The 14,475-nt window shown below is 45.3% G+C and overlaps 1 protein-coding gene across 3 annotated transcripts; it reads left to right on the top strand.

Moving 5' to 3' along the window:
- The first annotated feature begins 448 nt into the window (after nt 1–448).
- LOC106613721 (rho GTPase-activating protein 45) lies at nt 449–13,897 on the top strand. Of its 3 annotated transcripts, XM_014216264.3 has the most exons (22): nt 1,086–1,246; nt 1,576–1,715; nt 2,507–2,915; nt 5,004–5,147; nt 5,279–5,363; nt 6,819–6,891; nt 8,374–8,581; nt 8,661–8,722; nt 8,869–9,060; nt 9,292–9,462; nt 9,703–9,840; nt 9,992–10,188; nt 10,342–10,463; nt 10,605–10,694; nt 10,796–10,897; nt 10,986–11,149; nt 11,309–11,497; nt 11,643–11,780; nt 11,894–12,129; nt 12,286–12,517; nt 12,677–12,791; nt 12,927–13,897. In XM_014216264.3, the coding sequence occupies exons 2-22, from the start codon at nt 1,587–1,589 to the stop codon at nt 13,373–13,375; spliced, it is 3,645 nt and encodes a 1,214-aa protein (XP_014071739.1). In that variant the 5' UTR covers nt 1,086–1,246; nt 1,576–1,586; the 3' UTR covers nt 13,376–13,897. The 3 variants fall into 3 exon arrangements, with proteins under 3 accessions (XP_014071741.1, XP_014071739.1, XP_014071740.1); XM_014216266.3 differs by lacking the exons at nt 1,086–1,246; nt 1,576–1,715 and adding an exon at nt 449–1,030; XM_014216265.3 differs by having other exon boundaries at nt 1,093–1,715.
- Nucleotides 13,898–14,475: the final 578 nt, after the last annotated feature.

The following is a 14,475-nucleotide window of genomic DNA, read 5'->3' as shown; positions in this document are numbered from 1 at the left end:
ACCAGAGTAGAAAATGCCAACTCATTTCCGTTTTTTATGACTACATTGGGCTTGTTGAACATTGCAGGCGACTGCCGAATGACTGATCAACAAATAACCTTGCGTCATAAATAACTATTCATTGTTATTTGTAAATCATTCAGCCAGTCATAATTTACCTATGATACATTACGGTTTTGATTCTCTGGAACACGGCGATATAGAGTGAGTTCCAGACCGACTAGAGGTTAATTCAGTTCGCTTGATTTGTACTGAATGACACGTTTCCACACAACCTTCTTGAACGGACTTTGAGGTACGTTTGCTCCCGTTTGATGGGTGTGGCTTGAAGCAATGAGTGGCGTATTTAAAGGGCAGTGGCCATGCTGACAGCGTTTTTCCAACCCACAACCTCCCCGATTTTCAATTGGTCGTTCAGTACAGTACCCTTTCCGTTCAATTTAACGTACAGAACATAACTCGTACTGTACGCAGCCCAGGACTGCTGCCAGACCCTTCTGACAGTAGGGGATAGTGAAGCATTCTCAATCGGTGTTAGAGCTATTTAACTCTTCTTGGAGGCATCGAATACGTTGTACTCTACTGGTTTACTATAGAAATGTCCTGTAAAAATGTTTTATAGACATTGTATTACAAACCTCTAGCGCCCCAATCAAATGGAGAGCGTTACATCACATGCGCTTTTCTTCCCTTGAGAAAAAAAAACACTGGAGCGGATGTCGCGGCGCACTGACTGTTTGTGGTGAGCTGTCAGTGAGCTTCAACGCTCAATGTGTGGTAGCGAGGCAGCAGAAAGCTTGGCTGGAGCTTGGGACCGATGGAACAGCAGCGCCCGTAAACTGGCAGAGCACCAAAGAAGTGGAGAATCGGGGGGAGGGTGGGGGGGTTGTATGTGAATTTCAAAGAAGTCGGGATGGACGGCAAAGGTACATTGAAGATGTTCTCCCGAAAGAAAAGGGAATTGATAAAAACCCCTTCCATCTCGAAGAAGACTCGAGCAGGAAGCCCCGGGCCACAGAGCTCATCATCAGTAAGTAGCACATCATCTCTGATTTCCTCCTGTCACTCAAGACAGATTTCCTATCCTGTCTGTCCGCTGCTGAGAAGCTTGGGGAGTTGGGGGACAGCCTGACAGATGTCAAACCTCAGTAGATTGTTTAGACCTGACCTCAATTAAATGGACTTCACTTATCATAGGTTATGGACCAGCAATGACATGTTTAGTGGGGTGTTTTGAAGGCTAAAGGTGAGCATTTTAGGTGGTTTATATGGGCAGTAGCCTATCATTTAATTCATTTAAAGTAGGCTAGTGGGAGAGAGACGTTATACTATTGGGATATTTGGTTGAATATTTGAGGACATTGTTGATGAATACTTATAGTTGGATTAGCCAATTCAAAATAAACCTGTTAGTCACTGATAAACGTTGTCTGCAGAATGACTCATTTTTTTTTCGTTTCTCATTCATTGGAAAATGTTTTTGTGGGTTAGTAAGCCAGTATTGCTTCGTCACTTGCAAGATGAGTCAAGTTTTTTAAAAAGTGACTTCTGCTAAAGGTGATGTTAAAACAATAGGGACAGAAACCATGCTGAAACGTGGTAGCAAGAATAGTTACAACCCATACTCTACGGGCCAGAGAGTTAAGAGAGAGGAGGCTAAAGCCAAGAACAAGTTGGACAAACATCCCAATAGACCCACCGTCTGGCTCAAACAGGTATGTCAAACACTACCGACCGACTCAGGTAGCCACCTAGCTTTTATACATGTTCCTCATGAGAAGGAATTAGTTATTATTCTCATTGCTTTGAGACGATCTGTCCTTCAAATACTTATTTACCGTTTATAAAACATGTATCTGCTTCATACAGTATGCTACACTTTCAAGTTTAAAATGCAGTACCATAAAAGGTGTTCCTGGAATAACATGATGCAAGGTCTGCTCTAGTTGTCTTAGTCGCGCCTCCTACTGGCAGGGTGTGAAGCTGCTGCCATGTTCTGCTTCATAACCACACCATGCACCTGCCATTGATACTGTTTAGACTTTAGGTGTGTACGTTTCAGGCCTCTACACTACATCACCGCGTCCACGACTTGTAACAGCGAGACTCTGATTTAGCTATTATTTAATCAACTCTGGCATTTATGTTAGGTGTGTTGTAGTCCATGGACAAGTTGGGACACTTGATGGGTTGATTTCATAACTTTTCCGTCATGTGTCATCAAACCGTACAAATTGATGTTGCTTAAAGTGGCCCTAGTTTCTGTTTTCGGAGAGCTGTTTCAGGGTGTGGCAAGAAGCGGAGTCAGGAAGTGTTACACAACACAGGCTCTTGTTGAAGTCTCTGTTCGCCTGTTTACCAACAACAGCCTGCCAACCACTGGCCAAAAATATCAGTCACATTATTGTCCTGATGTTTTTGTGTTCCCACAGATGTCACAAGTCCTTCTCCCTCTCTCCCCCCCCCCCCCCCCCCCCCCCCCCACCCCCTCCTCTCTCTTACCCAGCTGTCTATTCTCCAGGAGCAGCCTCGTCGTGATGCTATCGACACCACCCCTTCCTCAACCTCATCCTCCTCCACCCTCTTCCCCATTCCCGGTGCCCCATCGGACTCCTCCGTTTCCTGCCCTGGCACCCCAAGTGCCCAGCACAGCAAGCTGGGGGTGGGTTGCCCGTCCCCAGGGGCCACCATGAAGAGGCCCACCGGCCTCAGCCGTCATGCCAGCGCCGCGGGGTTCCCTATCCACTCATGGGTGTTCACCAAGGGCCAGGGGAAGGGGGCTATCACCCCCAACACCCCCCAAGACAGCTCAGAGAGCATGGCCATCGAGGTGGAGGACATCCCCTCTCTGTTAAGTAATGTGGCCCGCTTTGCTGAGGCTGTAGAGAAGTTGAAGGACGTTGTATTGGGGGAAGGTGAGTGGATATAGGTTCACATAGGTTTGTGCACTTCTCCTTTGTCTGGTTAAGGGTTAGCTCTCGGAGAGTTAGAGGACACAAAGGCCATGTTTGAACATGGTGCTTCTCCAATGCTCAGAGCACTTTAGATTGTAAAAGGGGGCAGGGGGGGTGCCTTTTCAAAATACAGTTAACCAACTATGCTCAGTCTCTGGAGTCTTGATATTCATTTGGCTCCTCTAAGACTTTTAGAGAGGCATAAGAGCTTATCGATGGGACAACTTCTCTTCAGAACTGGAGTCAGATATTTCATTGTGCACATGATTGAGTGGTCCTCTGAAGGTCAATTGGTAGAATGTGGAGCTTGCAGTGCCAGGATAGTGGGTTCGATTTCCGGGACCACCCGTATATAAAATGTATGTATGCACGCATGACTGTAAGTCGCTTTGGATAAAAGAGTATGCTAGATGTATTACTATTTTGATATGCCTTTGTTATTTTGGCTGCATCGTGACCATCTGCTATTGTTTCCCAGTCTTATTGTTCTCTGTGTGGATGTCTAAATTCTCCACTACTCCTACCTGATGCGCCACATGGCCTGCATGCGCTCAGAACAATGCTGTTTTGGTTCCCCTCCTGTACACCACGTGTTGCGTGTGGGAGGGGAAGGGCGGGCTGGCTGGCTTTGCACAAGCGACCCAGTTCTCTTGCTCGAGATGTAACAGCGACCACACTCCAGCAGGAAACCAGTCTCCTGTTTACTGCAATTTCTCAAGCAAAATGGCTGGTCCAACGGTTTTTCAGCAAATATGACTTCAGGGAATTAGGCCCAAAAACAGTCATAGTTACCTCAGATAAAGGATTTTTTCCATTTTCATGAGGCAGGCTGATAATGTGTAATTTACTGTATTGATGCAATATAATACAAGATGTGGTAACAAGTGATGTAACAATTTTCAACTTGAGAGAGTTAGGCCAACAAAAATGGTCTCACTTTGGAACATGGGTTGTTTTCTCTAAAAGCGATGGAATGGTTAGGGTGTCTATACCTTAACTTATTGTAACCCCCCCCCCCCGTGACTGTCGTATTAATCTAAACAGGAAGCTATGATGCATGGCAGAGCGACCTCGTTCAGACTTCCTCCTCACATAGTCCACTGTGTTAGTCTGACCTGTGACACCGTCAATATCACAAGACTGCTTCCAGTCCATCCTTGTGATGGTCTGAGATTAACATCTCCCCGTTTGAACCTATCACATGGTCAATATCTGAAAGGATGTGCGCCCTTAAGTTATGAACCTATCTCTGAGTTAAATTCTGACAAACCACAACCATCTAATACTGAAATATATTTGATACGAGATTATCCAGGAACTAATTCGACATACAAGTCTATGCACAGAGTCACATAATGTCACAACATGTTCATTTAGCTAGTTTCAGTTTCTATAGTAAGTGTCTGGGAGCCTTTACCATTCTCCTTCTGACACGCCCTCTAACTAGTCCACCCGCTATGGCCTCCTGGTCCCATTCCATGGGCCAGCCACTTTGACAGACATGGACATTGAGACATGGACATTGAGGGCCAAAGGGGAAAAGAGGAGGAAGGATGGCTCTACCGGCCAAAGGATCTGCTGTCTGTGAGAGCGAGAGACAAGAGGAAGTGGCCTGCAGACGTCACTGCTGACATAAAATCTGTCCCTACAACCCATCTGTCTGCCGTCCGTGTTACTATTCATAATGTCCAGACATTGGTCATGAATCACTCCCTCTCAACCTCTAATAACCTGTAATGACCTCTAATCCTGTGACCAACCCTAATTGTCTGTCTATAAAGATGATCTCCATGTTATATGGATTCCGTGTTGTGATGGTGAGCCCTGTCAGACCGCAAACACAGCCTTCTATCTCCCCAACACCAACCCTATCACTTCCGGTTGTAACTAGTACTCGATAGATGTACAAAATGGTAGGTTAGGCTCAGTCCTCTTTGTGTGCGGCTGTAGACAAGTGGAGTGCTGTGTATTATGAATGGCACAGGATCCATGTCTCTCCTGTCTGTGTCTCTGACTGTCCTCTGTCTCTTTCGCTCTCTCTGTCTGTAGACAAGCAGGAGAACCGTCGCCCTCTGGCCCATGAGTGCCTGGGGGAGGTCCTGAGGGTCCTACGACAGGTCATCAGCACCTACCCTCTCCTCAACACTGTGGAGACCCTTACTGCTGCAGGCAAACTCATATCTAAGGTTAAAGGTAAGACTACTGGCTGGACCAATCAGTGGTCTACTACCTAGGGTCAAAAAGTCCATGTTTTTAGCACAAAGTCAATGAGTTAAAATGGCCGAGATGGCCTAGAATGAACACATTCATTATTTTGATTGCAGGATTTCACTATGAGACGTGTAATGACACAGAAAAGAAGGACTTTGAGAAGGCCATTGAAACCATTGCTGTTGCTTTTAGTAGCAGGTAAGTATTTGTTACATCCGTTTCTCAGTATGTATTGTCATGAGCTAGTAACAGTATTTCATGGATCCTGAAATAAACCAAAGGGGACACTGTACCTCACAATGCTTTTTCTTTTAACTTTTTTTTTCTTGCGATGCAAGTACACTTCTCTGGTACAGAGTAATGGGACATGACCATGTGTCCTCAGTGGTCAGGTCGGGGTGGTGGTGCATGACGACAGTACAACTGTAGAAGTACAATGTACGTGTTTGTGCACATGTGCGATAGAGAAGTGGAGTGTAGAGCGAAACACAGTGAGACATTTGCATGTGGCTCAGTAGAAAACAGGAAGTGTAGTGGTGGTTTTCTTCTCTTCCGTAACCTAGGACACAAAACCAAAACGCAGCCATTTGGCGTCTGTTGTCTCAACAGATTATTTACAGACAGAGAATAGGTGCTTTTATCCTCGGATACAATGTGTATGTGTGATAATGGTCGTTTGGATACAAACATATCACTCTCAAAAAAATACAAATACATTTGCGACCAACTGGATCAAATAGGTCTTATGTTGCAACATTTGAAATGGTGTTTTTTTTTTTTTTTTTACATTGGATAAAAGTAGAGACTCGGTGCTACAAAATGGTCTATCATACACTGCATTTGAGGAACAATGGGAAAGTAATTCTGCTTTGAAAGTTGATGAACTTGTAAACTCACTTTTTGAGGAAATGGCCTTTGAATGTTTTGGTACCTACTGGAGAGCTCTCCTTTGTCTACAACCATTCAGCATTGTTCACACCCTCTTAAGCCATCCCCATCTATCTCTTTAAGGATTCACATGTGAGGTCATGTGCTAAACAGTGAGTAGTGAAGTAAAGATTAAGACTAGAAGTGGTAAAAGTAGTAGCCTACAAGAAGGAACAATTCCAGTTAAACAGGAAGTTTCCAGATAAAATATTTTGTAAATATTAGATGAGCTTACCCAGACACACTTGTCAAAATTAATGGGTCATGTGAAAGAAATGTTATAAACCCCAGCCACATATTGCCAAGCTAAAACATATGCTCTGATATGTGTACACTATATATTGTACATAGGTCTATTTAAAATTTTAAATAGGAATATGCATACATAATTCAAAAGAATGCTTGTTCACTTCCTGGCCCTGCACAGTACATACAACCGCAACAGGGCAAAGAAGACAGGAAGTTATATGGCCGGTGCGATTGCACAGAGGCTGGCATCAACCACTTCCTGACGTTTTTTTTCTCTCCTTGTCTCCGTTCCTTGTTTCCTTTTCTTTCTATGACCACCGGTAGGGGAATGAACCCGAAATGTACCCTTCACATTGCTTTAACCTGTCAAATCCTATTTGATCTACAAATGTTCCCTTTTTATTTTAGTCCTTTCTCGCTCTCCATCTCTGATGGAAGTACTGTCTGTGTAATGGCCTCTGTCTCTGTCCTCCTCAGTGTGTCAGAGCTGCTGATGGGGGAGGTGGACAGCAGTACCCTACTGTCCCTGCTGCCAACGGAGAAGAGCAGAGTGAGTGGGGGTTCATTTGGCTTTCTTGGTGTGCATGTGGCAGGAGGTGTCGGCTCTCAGAGCGGATGTTTGTGGGCAGCAAGGCCAGCTTCCTGGCAGTGACACAGTGTGTCTTTATCTCTGCCTGTTCCTCTCACTCGCTCTCCTGTTATAACAACACACACAGGCCGCCTCTGAGACTCCACATAACACAGTTCCTTCTATCTCATTCATCAATGCAGCTCCAATACTGACACACTAAATTCAACAGGCCTGTCCACAAACACTGGGGTTATTATTGCCCACAGTCTATGTGCCAAATCCTATTTTCATTGGAAGTTTCAAGTTTTCATTAGTCATATGTACAGGATACTTACTTGCAGGTTCCTCCTCGACAATGCAATAACAAATAATGAAAGATAAGAATATGAACATAAAGTAAATGGCTCAATAGAATAAATATTTTAGCAGAAGTATAAAACAGGAAGGCAATATTTATAGTCTAATATTTACACATGTTTTGGGGAAGGGGGGGGATTAGGCAGCAAGTGTTTAAAATTGTGCAGTATTTAATATCCATCATTCAATTGTACATGTCCATCCCTGAGATGCCACTTGGCATTGCTCTGTTCCGTCATTATTTGTATTGGCTCTTGTAAACATGGTGTACCGAATAATGAAGCAATAAGGTCCAAGGAGGTGTGGTATTTGGTCAATATACCACGGCTAAGGGCTGCTCTTATGTGCAACGCGGAGTGGCTGGACACAGCCCTTAGCCGTGGTATATTGGCCATATACCCCAAACCTCGACATGCCTTGTTGCTATTATAAACTGGTTACTAATGTAATTAGAGCAGTAAAAATGCATGTTTTGTCATACCCGTGGTATACGGTCTGATATACCATGGCTGTCAGCCAATCAGCATTCAAGACTCGACGCACCCAGTTTATAATATACAATATAGCAAGTTTGGGGTTAATTCCACAAATTCTCCCTGTAAATTCCATTTAATTCAAATTCAAGGTCAGTCTTTCAATTCAGAGAATTAAATTCCTCTCAACTCCAATGTTAGGTCATTTCCAAGAATTCAATTTCCAATTCCTTATTAAGGCTTTCAGGCTGATCATGGAACTGTTCAGACATTCTAGCTGTATTGGAAATACAGAAATACGTGTTGAAATGATTTAAAACAAATCCTGCCGTTAATTGTTTTTATACTAAGTGCATTCATTCCAATAACTGGGAAATGTAAAAATATTGAATTCCAATTCAATTCCAAAGATCAAATGTTTTAACAATTTCAATTAAAATATAAACAGTCTCATTCCAATTCTATTCCCATTTCATAACTTGAAGATTGTTGAAATTAGAATTCAACCTAAGTTCTTCACTTCATGATTGAATTAAATAATTGAATTGGAATTTCTGCTATATAGTACAGAATAAGATACTGTTCTCAGTATTCTTGAGTGGTCTGAAACTCTTTCTCTCTGTGTGTCCAGTCTATGGAGAACCTGTACGGGGTGTCGGGTCAGGGGCTAGAGGGAGCTCAGATGAGGGGTGACCTGCAGGACTTTGGCCGGGCCGAAGAGGTAGACATCATGTTGCAGCATAGTGAAGGGGGAGTGGACTCTGCTCTGGCCTACGCCAAGACCATCTCTAAATACATGAAGGACCTGATGAGCTACGTGGAGAAGAGGACCTCACTGGGTGGGTAGATAGACACTTAGAACCTGAATGTAACGTATTATTGATTTGTTGATTCACCCATGTATCTTTCCCCACCCAGAGGTGGAGTTTGCCAAGGGATTACAAAGACTGTACCAGTCCAGCAAGCACAGCATCACACATGTAAGCCCTAGTGATATTGTATTCTATAGTAGAAGGAATTAAGGAAAATAATACCAAATTCACTCTTGTCAAAGTGATTACATCCAATTCAAGAGGCTCCTGTGATGACAATGCTATTTCCCCTCTCACCACTCCCTATCTCTCAGCCCCACATGCCCTTCTACTCCATCTACTCTCTGGCTCTGGAGCAGGACTTGGAGCAGAGCAGTGGGATGCAGCAGGCCACCTCCACACTGCACAACCAGACCTTCCTACAGCCTCTGATGCAGCGTAAACACGAGCATGAGAAGAAACGCAAGGAGGTCAAGGAACAGTGGTACCGCGCCAAGAGGAAACTGGTCAGTTCCTTGCTAGTGCTATTTATGCAGTATGTTATCTCTCTATTTATATTATCTCTCTCACGTTGCCATGATGTTTACAGGTATACATGTTTTAACATTCTGAGAATGATTTGACAATAAATCAACAAAAAGTATCTTTAAAAAAAAAAAACGTTGTTTTCTCTCTCAAGATGTTGCCCAATTTGTGCCCAAGGACTGATTCTGTGTACCTATGTGTTTGGGATCCAGATGGAATGTGAGTCAAACCTGCGAAAGGCCAAGCATGCCTACATGGCTCGCTGTGAGGAGCACGACAAGGCCAAAGCAGCTGCTAGCAGAGCAGCAGAGGAGGATGGAGGAGGCTCTACCACCAAGTCTCTGGGCAAAAAGTTACGAGTGGAGGAAGACGCTCGCAACAAGGTCCCCATCACTGCATATGTTCTTTTTCCTCCATTCTCTCTCCTCTCCACTCTTCTACTCATCTCACCTCCCCCCATCTCTCCTCTCCATGTCTCGCCTAGTCTCTTCTCTCCCTCGCCTCTCCAGGGAAATCTGCTAAAAAGCAGAATGACTGCAAGTCATTGTCAAAGCCTATGGCCATATTTCATTGAGTGTGTATGCCATTAGCCTAGCTGAGAATTGACCGCCGTGTGTGTTCAGGCTGAAGAGGCAGAGGCCACCTACAGGACATGTATAGCAGATGCCACCACCCAGCAGCAGGAGCTGGAACACGTCAAGGTCAATGTGCTCCGACTGCTGCAGGAGGTCATCAAACAGAGTGACCAGACACTGCGCTCGGTCAGTACGCACACACACAGACACGCGGACAATTTGTTCAGCGCGCCTTCGCCTTGTGGCTAGTCTGTTAGCTTACATTCCACTCCTTGCACTCCCTGTGATGGAATGTAAGCTAAACCTTCTCCTCCACCATTCCTCTCCTTCCCTCCAGGCCACCATCTCGTACTACCAGATAATGCACATGCAGACGGTGGTGTTGCCGGTACACTACCAGACTCTGTGTGAGAGCAGTAAGCTGTATGACCCGGGACAGCAGTACGCTGCACACGTCAGAGACCTGCAGCTCACTGAGGAGCCTGAGGTCACCTACCAATTTGAGCCCTACACTGCCACTGCAGCCTCCACACAGTGAGTCACTCCTAGCCTCAAAGCATAATTAAAAGCTTTTGGTTTGTTAGGTGTCTATGGGCACTCGGTCACTTTACACCAAGTAATAAAGAAGAGGTAATAGATTTACATGAGTATAATGTTTTTTGACTGGTTTTATATCTGTTAATTCAGGCATCCAGCTCGACCCCTTAATGACAGCTTCAACACAGACCAGCAGAGCAGCTCTGAGGGTCAACCCAGCACCGGAGAGACCACGACAGGGGAGGACCTAAGCGCTGAAAACGCCAGAAAGAGTATGTCATTTTGGATGATATTGATGCGGTTCTTACTGTCTTGTGCCGTCTCACCATGCAAGACGTTAAGTCAAGACAAAACAATGTAGACCTACATGAGATATTTGTGCTGTCCATGATAATCTTGTGTCCCCTTCCCAGGACAAGGCCACAAATCGTGGGGTTCTACAGTGAGTGATGCAGACAGTGTAGAAGGGGAAGGTGGCCTGGAATCTCCTACCACCAGTTCAGGTAAGGCATTCTCTGTCTCTCTCTGTCTCTCTGTCTCCCTCCATCTCCTGCAGTACTGTAGCTGTGTGTGTGTGTGTGTGTTATTGTTTTGTACGTTTTAGGTGACATCAGTAAAATGGCACGCACCTCCTCCACCGGGACTATGTCGTCCAACGAGGATCCAGATGAGAAGGACGGGAACGTGGCCTCCTTCGAGGCACCAAGTAAGACCTGAGGTCTACCTCCTCTCTGTTTGCCAGTTATTACATAATTCATGCAGTTATCAATTTATCAATCAATCTTCATCCGCAGACATAAATGGCATGGAGCCTGAGATTGCGGTTCCAACCGGACCTTTCCGGAACATTGGGCTCTCCAAAGCCGCCCAGACTCACCGGCTGCGTAAACTCCGCACCCCGTCCAAGTGTCGGGAGTGCGACAGCTACGTGTACTTCCAGGGAGCAGAGTGTGAGGAGGTGAGAGATAAAACCATCTCCTTTGAAAGCAATAGTCTTTGGCTGCTCGATTAGCTGATTACGTCTGTTTTGCTGTGTGAGTGACATCTGACTTTCATTGGTTATCATACAGACCTCTAACCCCTTGACCTACTGTATGCCCCCTGTCCTCTATACCAGTGTTTCCTGGCATGTCATAAGCGGTGTCTGGAGACGTTAGCCATCCAGTGTGGCCATAAGAAGTTGCAGGGTAGACTCCAGCTGTTCGGCCGAGACTTCTCCCAGGTGTCCAGCGGCAGCTCTGACAGCATCCCCTTCATCATCACTAAGTGCATTTCCGAGATCGAGAGACGAGCCCTGAAGACGAAGGTGAGGGAACGGGGGATGAAGGGTCTGTTTCTTGAAAGGAGTGTAATGGTTGGCTGTATGAATGCATTATTTTCTTTCTCCTTCTCTATCCTTCTCTCAAAACATTTTCCCTCTCTTCCCCATTGGTCTCCATCTCTCTCTGCAGGGTATCTACAGAGTAAATGGGGTGAAGACTCGTGTAGAGAAGCTGTGTCAGGCCTTTGAGAACGGCAAGGAACTAGTGGAGCTCTCGCAGTGTTCCCCCCACGACATCAGCAACGTCCTCAAGCTCTACCTCCGACAGGTACCTTGTAGCTGTTTCAGCCTCCATATTTGATTGCGCTTATCATGGGTTGTCTTTGGATAAGATGGCTACAAACGAAGATAAAAAAAAATCTCCCGCTCTGTCCTCTACAGCTTCCAGAGCCCATCATGCCATTCCGCCTGTACAACAGCCTCATGGGGTTAGCCAAGGAGAGCCTGCAAACTGAGGGAGGGGAGGCCGGGACGGGGAAGGGGCCAGAGCTGGTGGACCTAGGACCAGATACGGACCCAGCGGTCCTGGCCGTGGTGGATAGACTTAGGGAGCTGGTGAAAGAGCTGCCCAAGGCTAACGTAGCCACGCTGCGCTACATCGTACGCCACCTGCGCAGGTGAGCAGCTCAGAAGAGCATACTACATTGCTTACTCACTTTTTTTTTTTTTTTTTTCTGACACAGATCATTACAAACGAGGATTCACAACTGTGATCATGTATTACTTGTTTTAACCTCCGTCATATCGTCGTTCTTCCCCATCTCTGTCGTCAGGATTGCGGAGTTGGAGCAGGACAATAAGATGAGTCCCAGTAACCTGGGCATCGTGTTTGGCCCCTCTCTGATAAGGCCCCGGCCCACAGGGGCCACAGTGTCCCTGTCCTCTCTAGTGGACTACCCCCACCAGGCCCGCATCATAGAGACTCTCATCGTATTCTACACAGCCATCTTCCAGTCCAAATCCTCCAGCACCAGCAGTCGCCCATCCTCCATCTCCATCCAACAGGTGTGTGTCTGCGTGACGTTAATAATATTTGGAACATACAGGAAGAATGTGAATGCTTTCATTTCAACCACACCCAATAGCTCAACCAATGCCAGAGTTGGAAGGTTTGAACTCAAGTTCCCTGTTTTAACTGATGTTTGTCTCCCACTGCTGGTGCAGAGTGTCAGTGTGGATGTTGATGAGGGCAGCAGTGCCGTGGTAGCTGAAGGAGAGGAACAGGAAGCCAAAGAGGAACAGAGCAGAACAGACTCTGACAAGATGGAGGAGGGCTGTGGTAAGAGGTGTTTAGATGGATTTGAAGAAGAATTACTACACTTTTGCCTTTGATTTGAGTTACGTCTTTATAACTTGTATTAATCCAGGTGACCAGTCCCACTTCATTACAGCCCTTCACTTTTTCTCCATGCAGGCAGTTTTCCAGGTTCCCTGAGCTCCAGTGAGCAGATTGTGGACTCTGACTCAGAGCTGGATGAGACTGGGAGGGGGTCCACACACCGCCCACACTGCCTGGTCAAACAGGAGAGCGAGGTCAGCACAGAGGATGACCAACTGAACTGCAGGGATAGTCTGGAACTCTCCAGCCAGTCTGTACCCCAGACCGACCCGGATCCAGACCAAGACCAGGAGAGTCCTGGTCCCGACGCCTCGAACCACGACCCCCCTGAGCCCCCAGACAGCGAGCCCCCGGACCTGGAGGTGTCTGAGCAAGAGCTGAGCATCTCCCTGGCTGAACTCAACATGAATCAGTCCAACAACTATGTTCTGGGCCATGTGTGGAGCGAATCTCAGTTTGGTGCCGAGGGACAGGGAGCCAGAGTTTGTGTAAACACGACCTGTGCAATGTGTCAACCTCACTGAAAGTCTTTACTGGAATTGCATGATGTATGAAGTTAAAGTTTTATATGTACTTCAAGAGGATGGATCCTAGTTTTAGCTTTGGTATTAGAATGTCAGCATTGAATATACTACATGACACATCCCTCATAGACACTTAGTTGTAGCTGTTTTCTGCCATCATTCATTCTAGTTATAACCAGCTGTGACTTAATAATTTGGAAAGTAAGTACCTTCTAGATTATCGCTGTGCCAGTTTGTATTTCAAATATTTCTTTAGGGACGTTGCTCTTTAAAGCTTGAATAATGTCCAGTAGTGAGGGATCTTCGTCTTGTATGTGTGATTTGTGTGTGCGATGCATTTCTAAGATAATTATTCCAGGTATTTAAAGTGCTGCTGGTTTTATTTCAGCACTAAAATTGAAAAAAAAAATGCATTTTTACATTTTGTGTTTTTTGTATAAATTGTATCGTTTTGCCTCATGTTGGATGGATTTGTCATTATTGGTCAATGTTTCGTAATAAAGAGTGCTATTATAAATGTTATGCCTTGTTCTTGTATCTCTTTCCTTGAAACTATAGCCCCGTTAATACCTGGCGCTAACCCTTTGTCCTGATCTTATCCACATTCTGATTGGGCACATTTTAAGGACAGGTGTAGATGATTAAGACAATGTGATCAGATCTTCCTGACCACCACCTGAGGTAGTCAGGCATGTATTGTGTCTGGATCAGTCAAGGCTGGTGGTAGGGGCTATAGGACGGGCTCATTGTAATGACTGGACTGAAATGAATGGAACCAGGTCAAACATGTAGTTTCCATACGTTTGATACCATTCCATTGATTCCTACCACCAGCCTCCACTGGTCTGGATATCAATCAAGTGTAAACAGATCTGAATGGTCAAACTATTTAAATCATTATACCGGCCTCAACTCCACTGAGTGGTAGCAGCATTAACTTAAGGCAGTAATTGTCATAAAATAAATTCATATTATTTTGAAATAATATCTGTCAAATAATTTGCATACAGCGAGGCACAAGCTAATCTGATCACAATGCAGACACAGTGGACGGATAAGAGACATTCTAATACAATGTGTAGATGTGACAAACCTTGATC

The sequence above is a fragment of the Salmo salar genome, chromosome 10, assembly GCF_965601325.2.
Source record: "Salmo salar chromosome 10, fSalSal1, whole genome shotgun sequence".
In the NCBI taxonomy this organism is placed as follows: Eukaryota; Metazoa; Chordata; class Actinopteri; order Salmoniformes; family Salmonidae; genus Salmo; species Salmo salar.
The sequence above is the reverse complement of the archived record's forward strand: the minus strand, read 5'-3'. Positions and strand labels throughout refer to the sequence as shown.

What these genes read in the sequence shown, in the direction of transcription:
- LOC106613721 (XM_014216264.3), top strand. Translation starts at nt 1,587, where the DNA reads ATGCTGAAACGTGGTAGCAAGAATAGTTACAACCCATACTCTACGGGC. An exon ending in TCAAGCTCTACCTCCGACAG is followed by an intron (nt 11,781 to 11,893) that starts GTACCTTGTAGC and finishes TGTCCTCTACAG; the next exon opens with CTTCCAGAGCCCATCATGCC. An exon ending in ATCGTACGCCACCTGCGCAG is followed by an intron (nt 12,130 to 12,285) that starts GTGAGCAGCTCA and finishes CTCTGTCGTCAG; the next exon opens with GATTGCGGAGTTGGAGCAGG.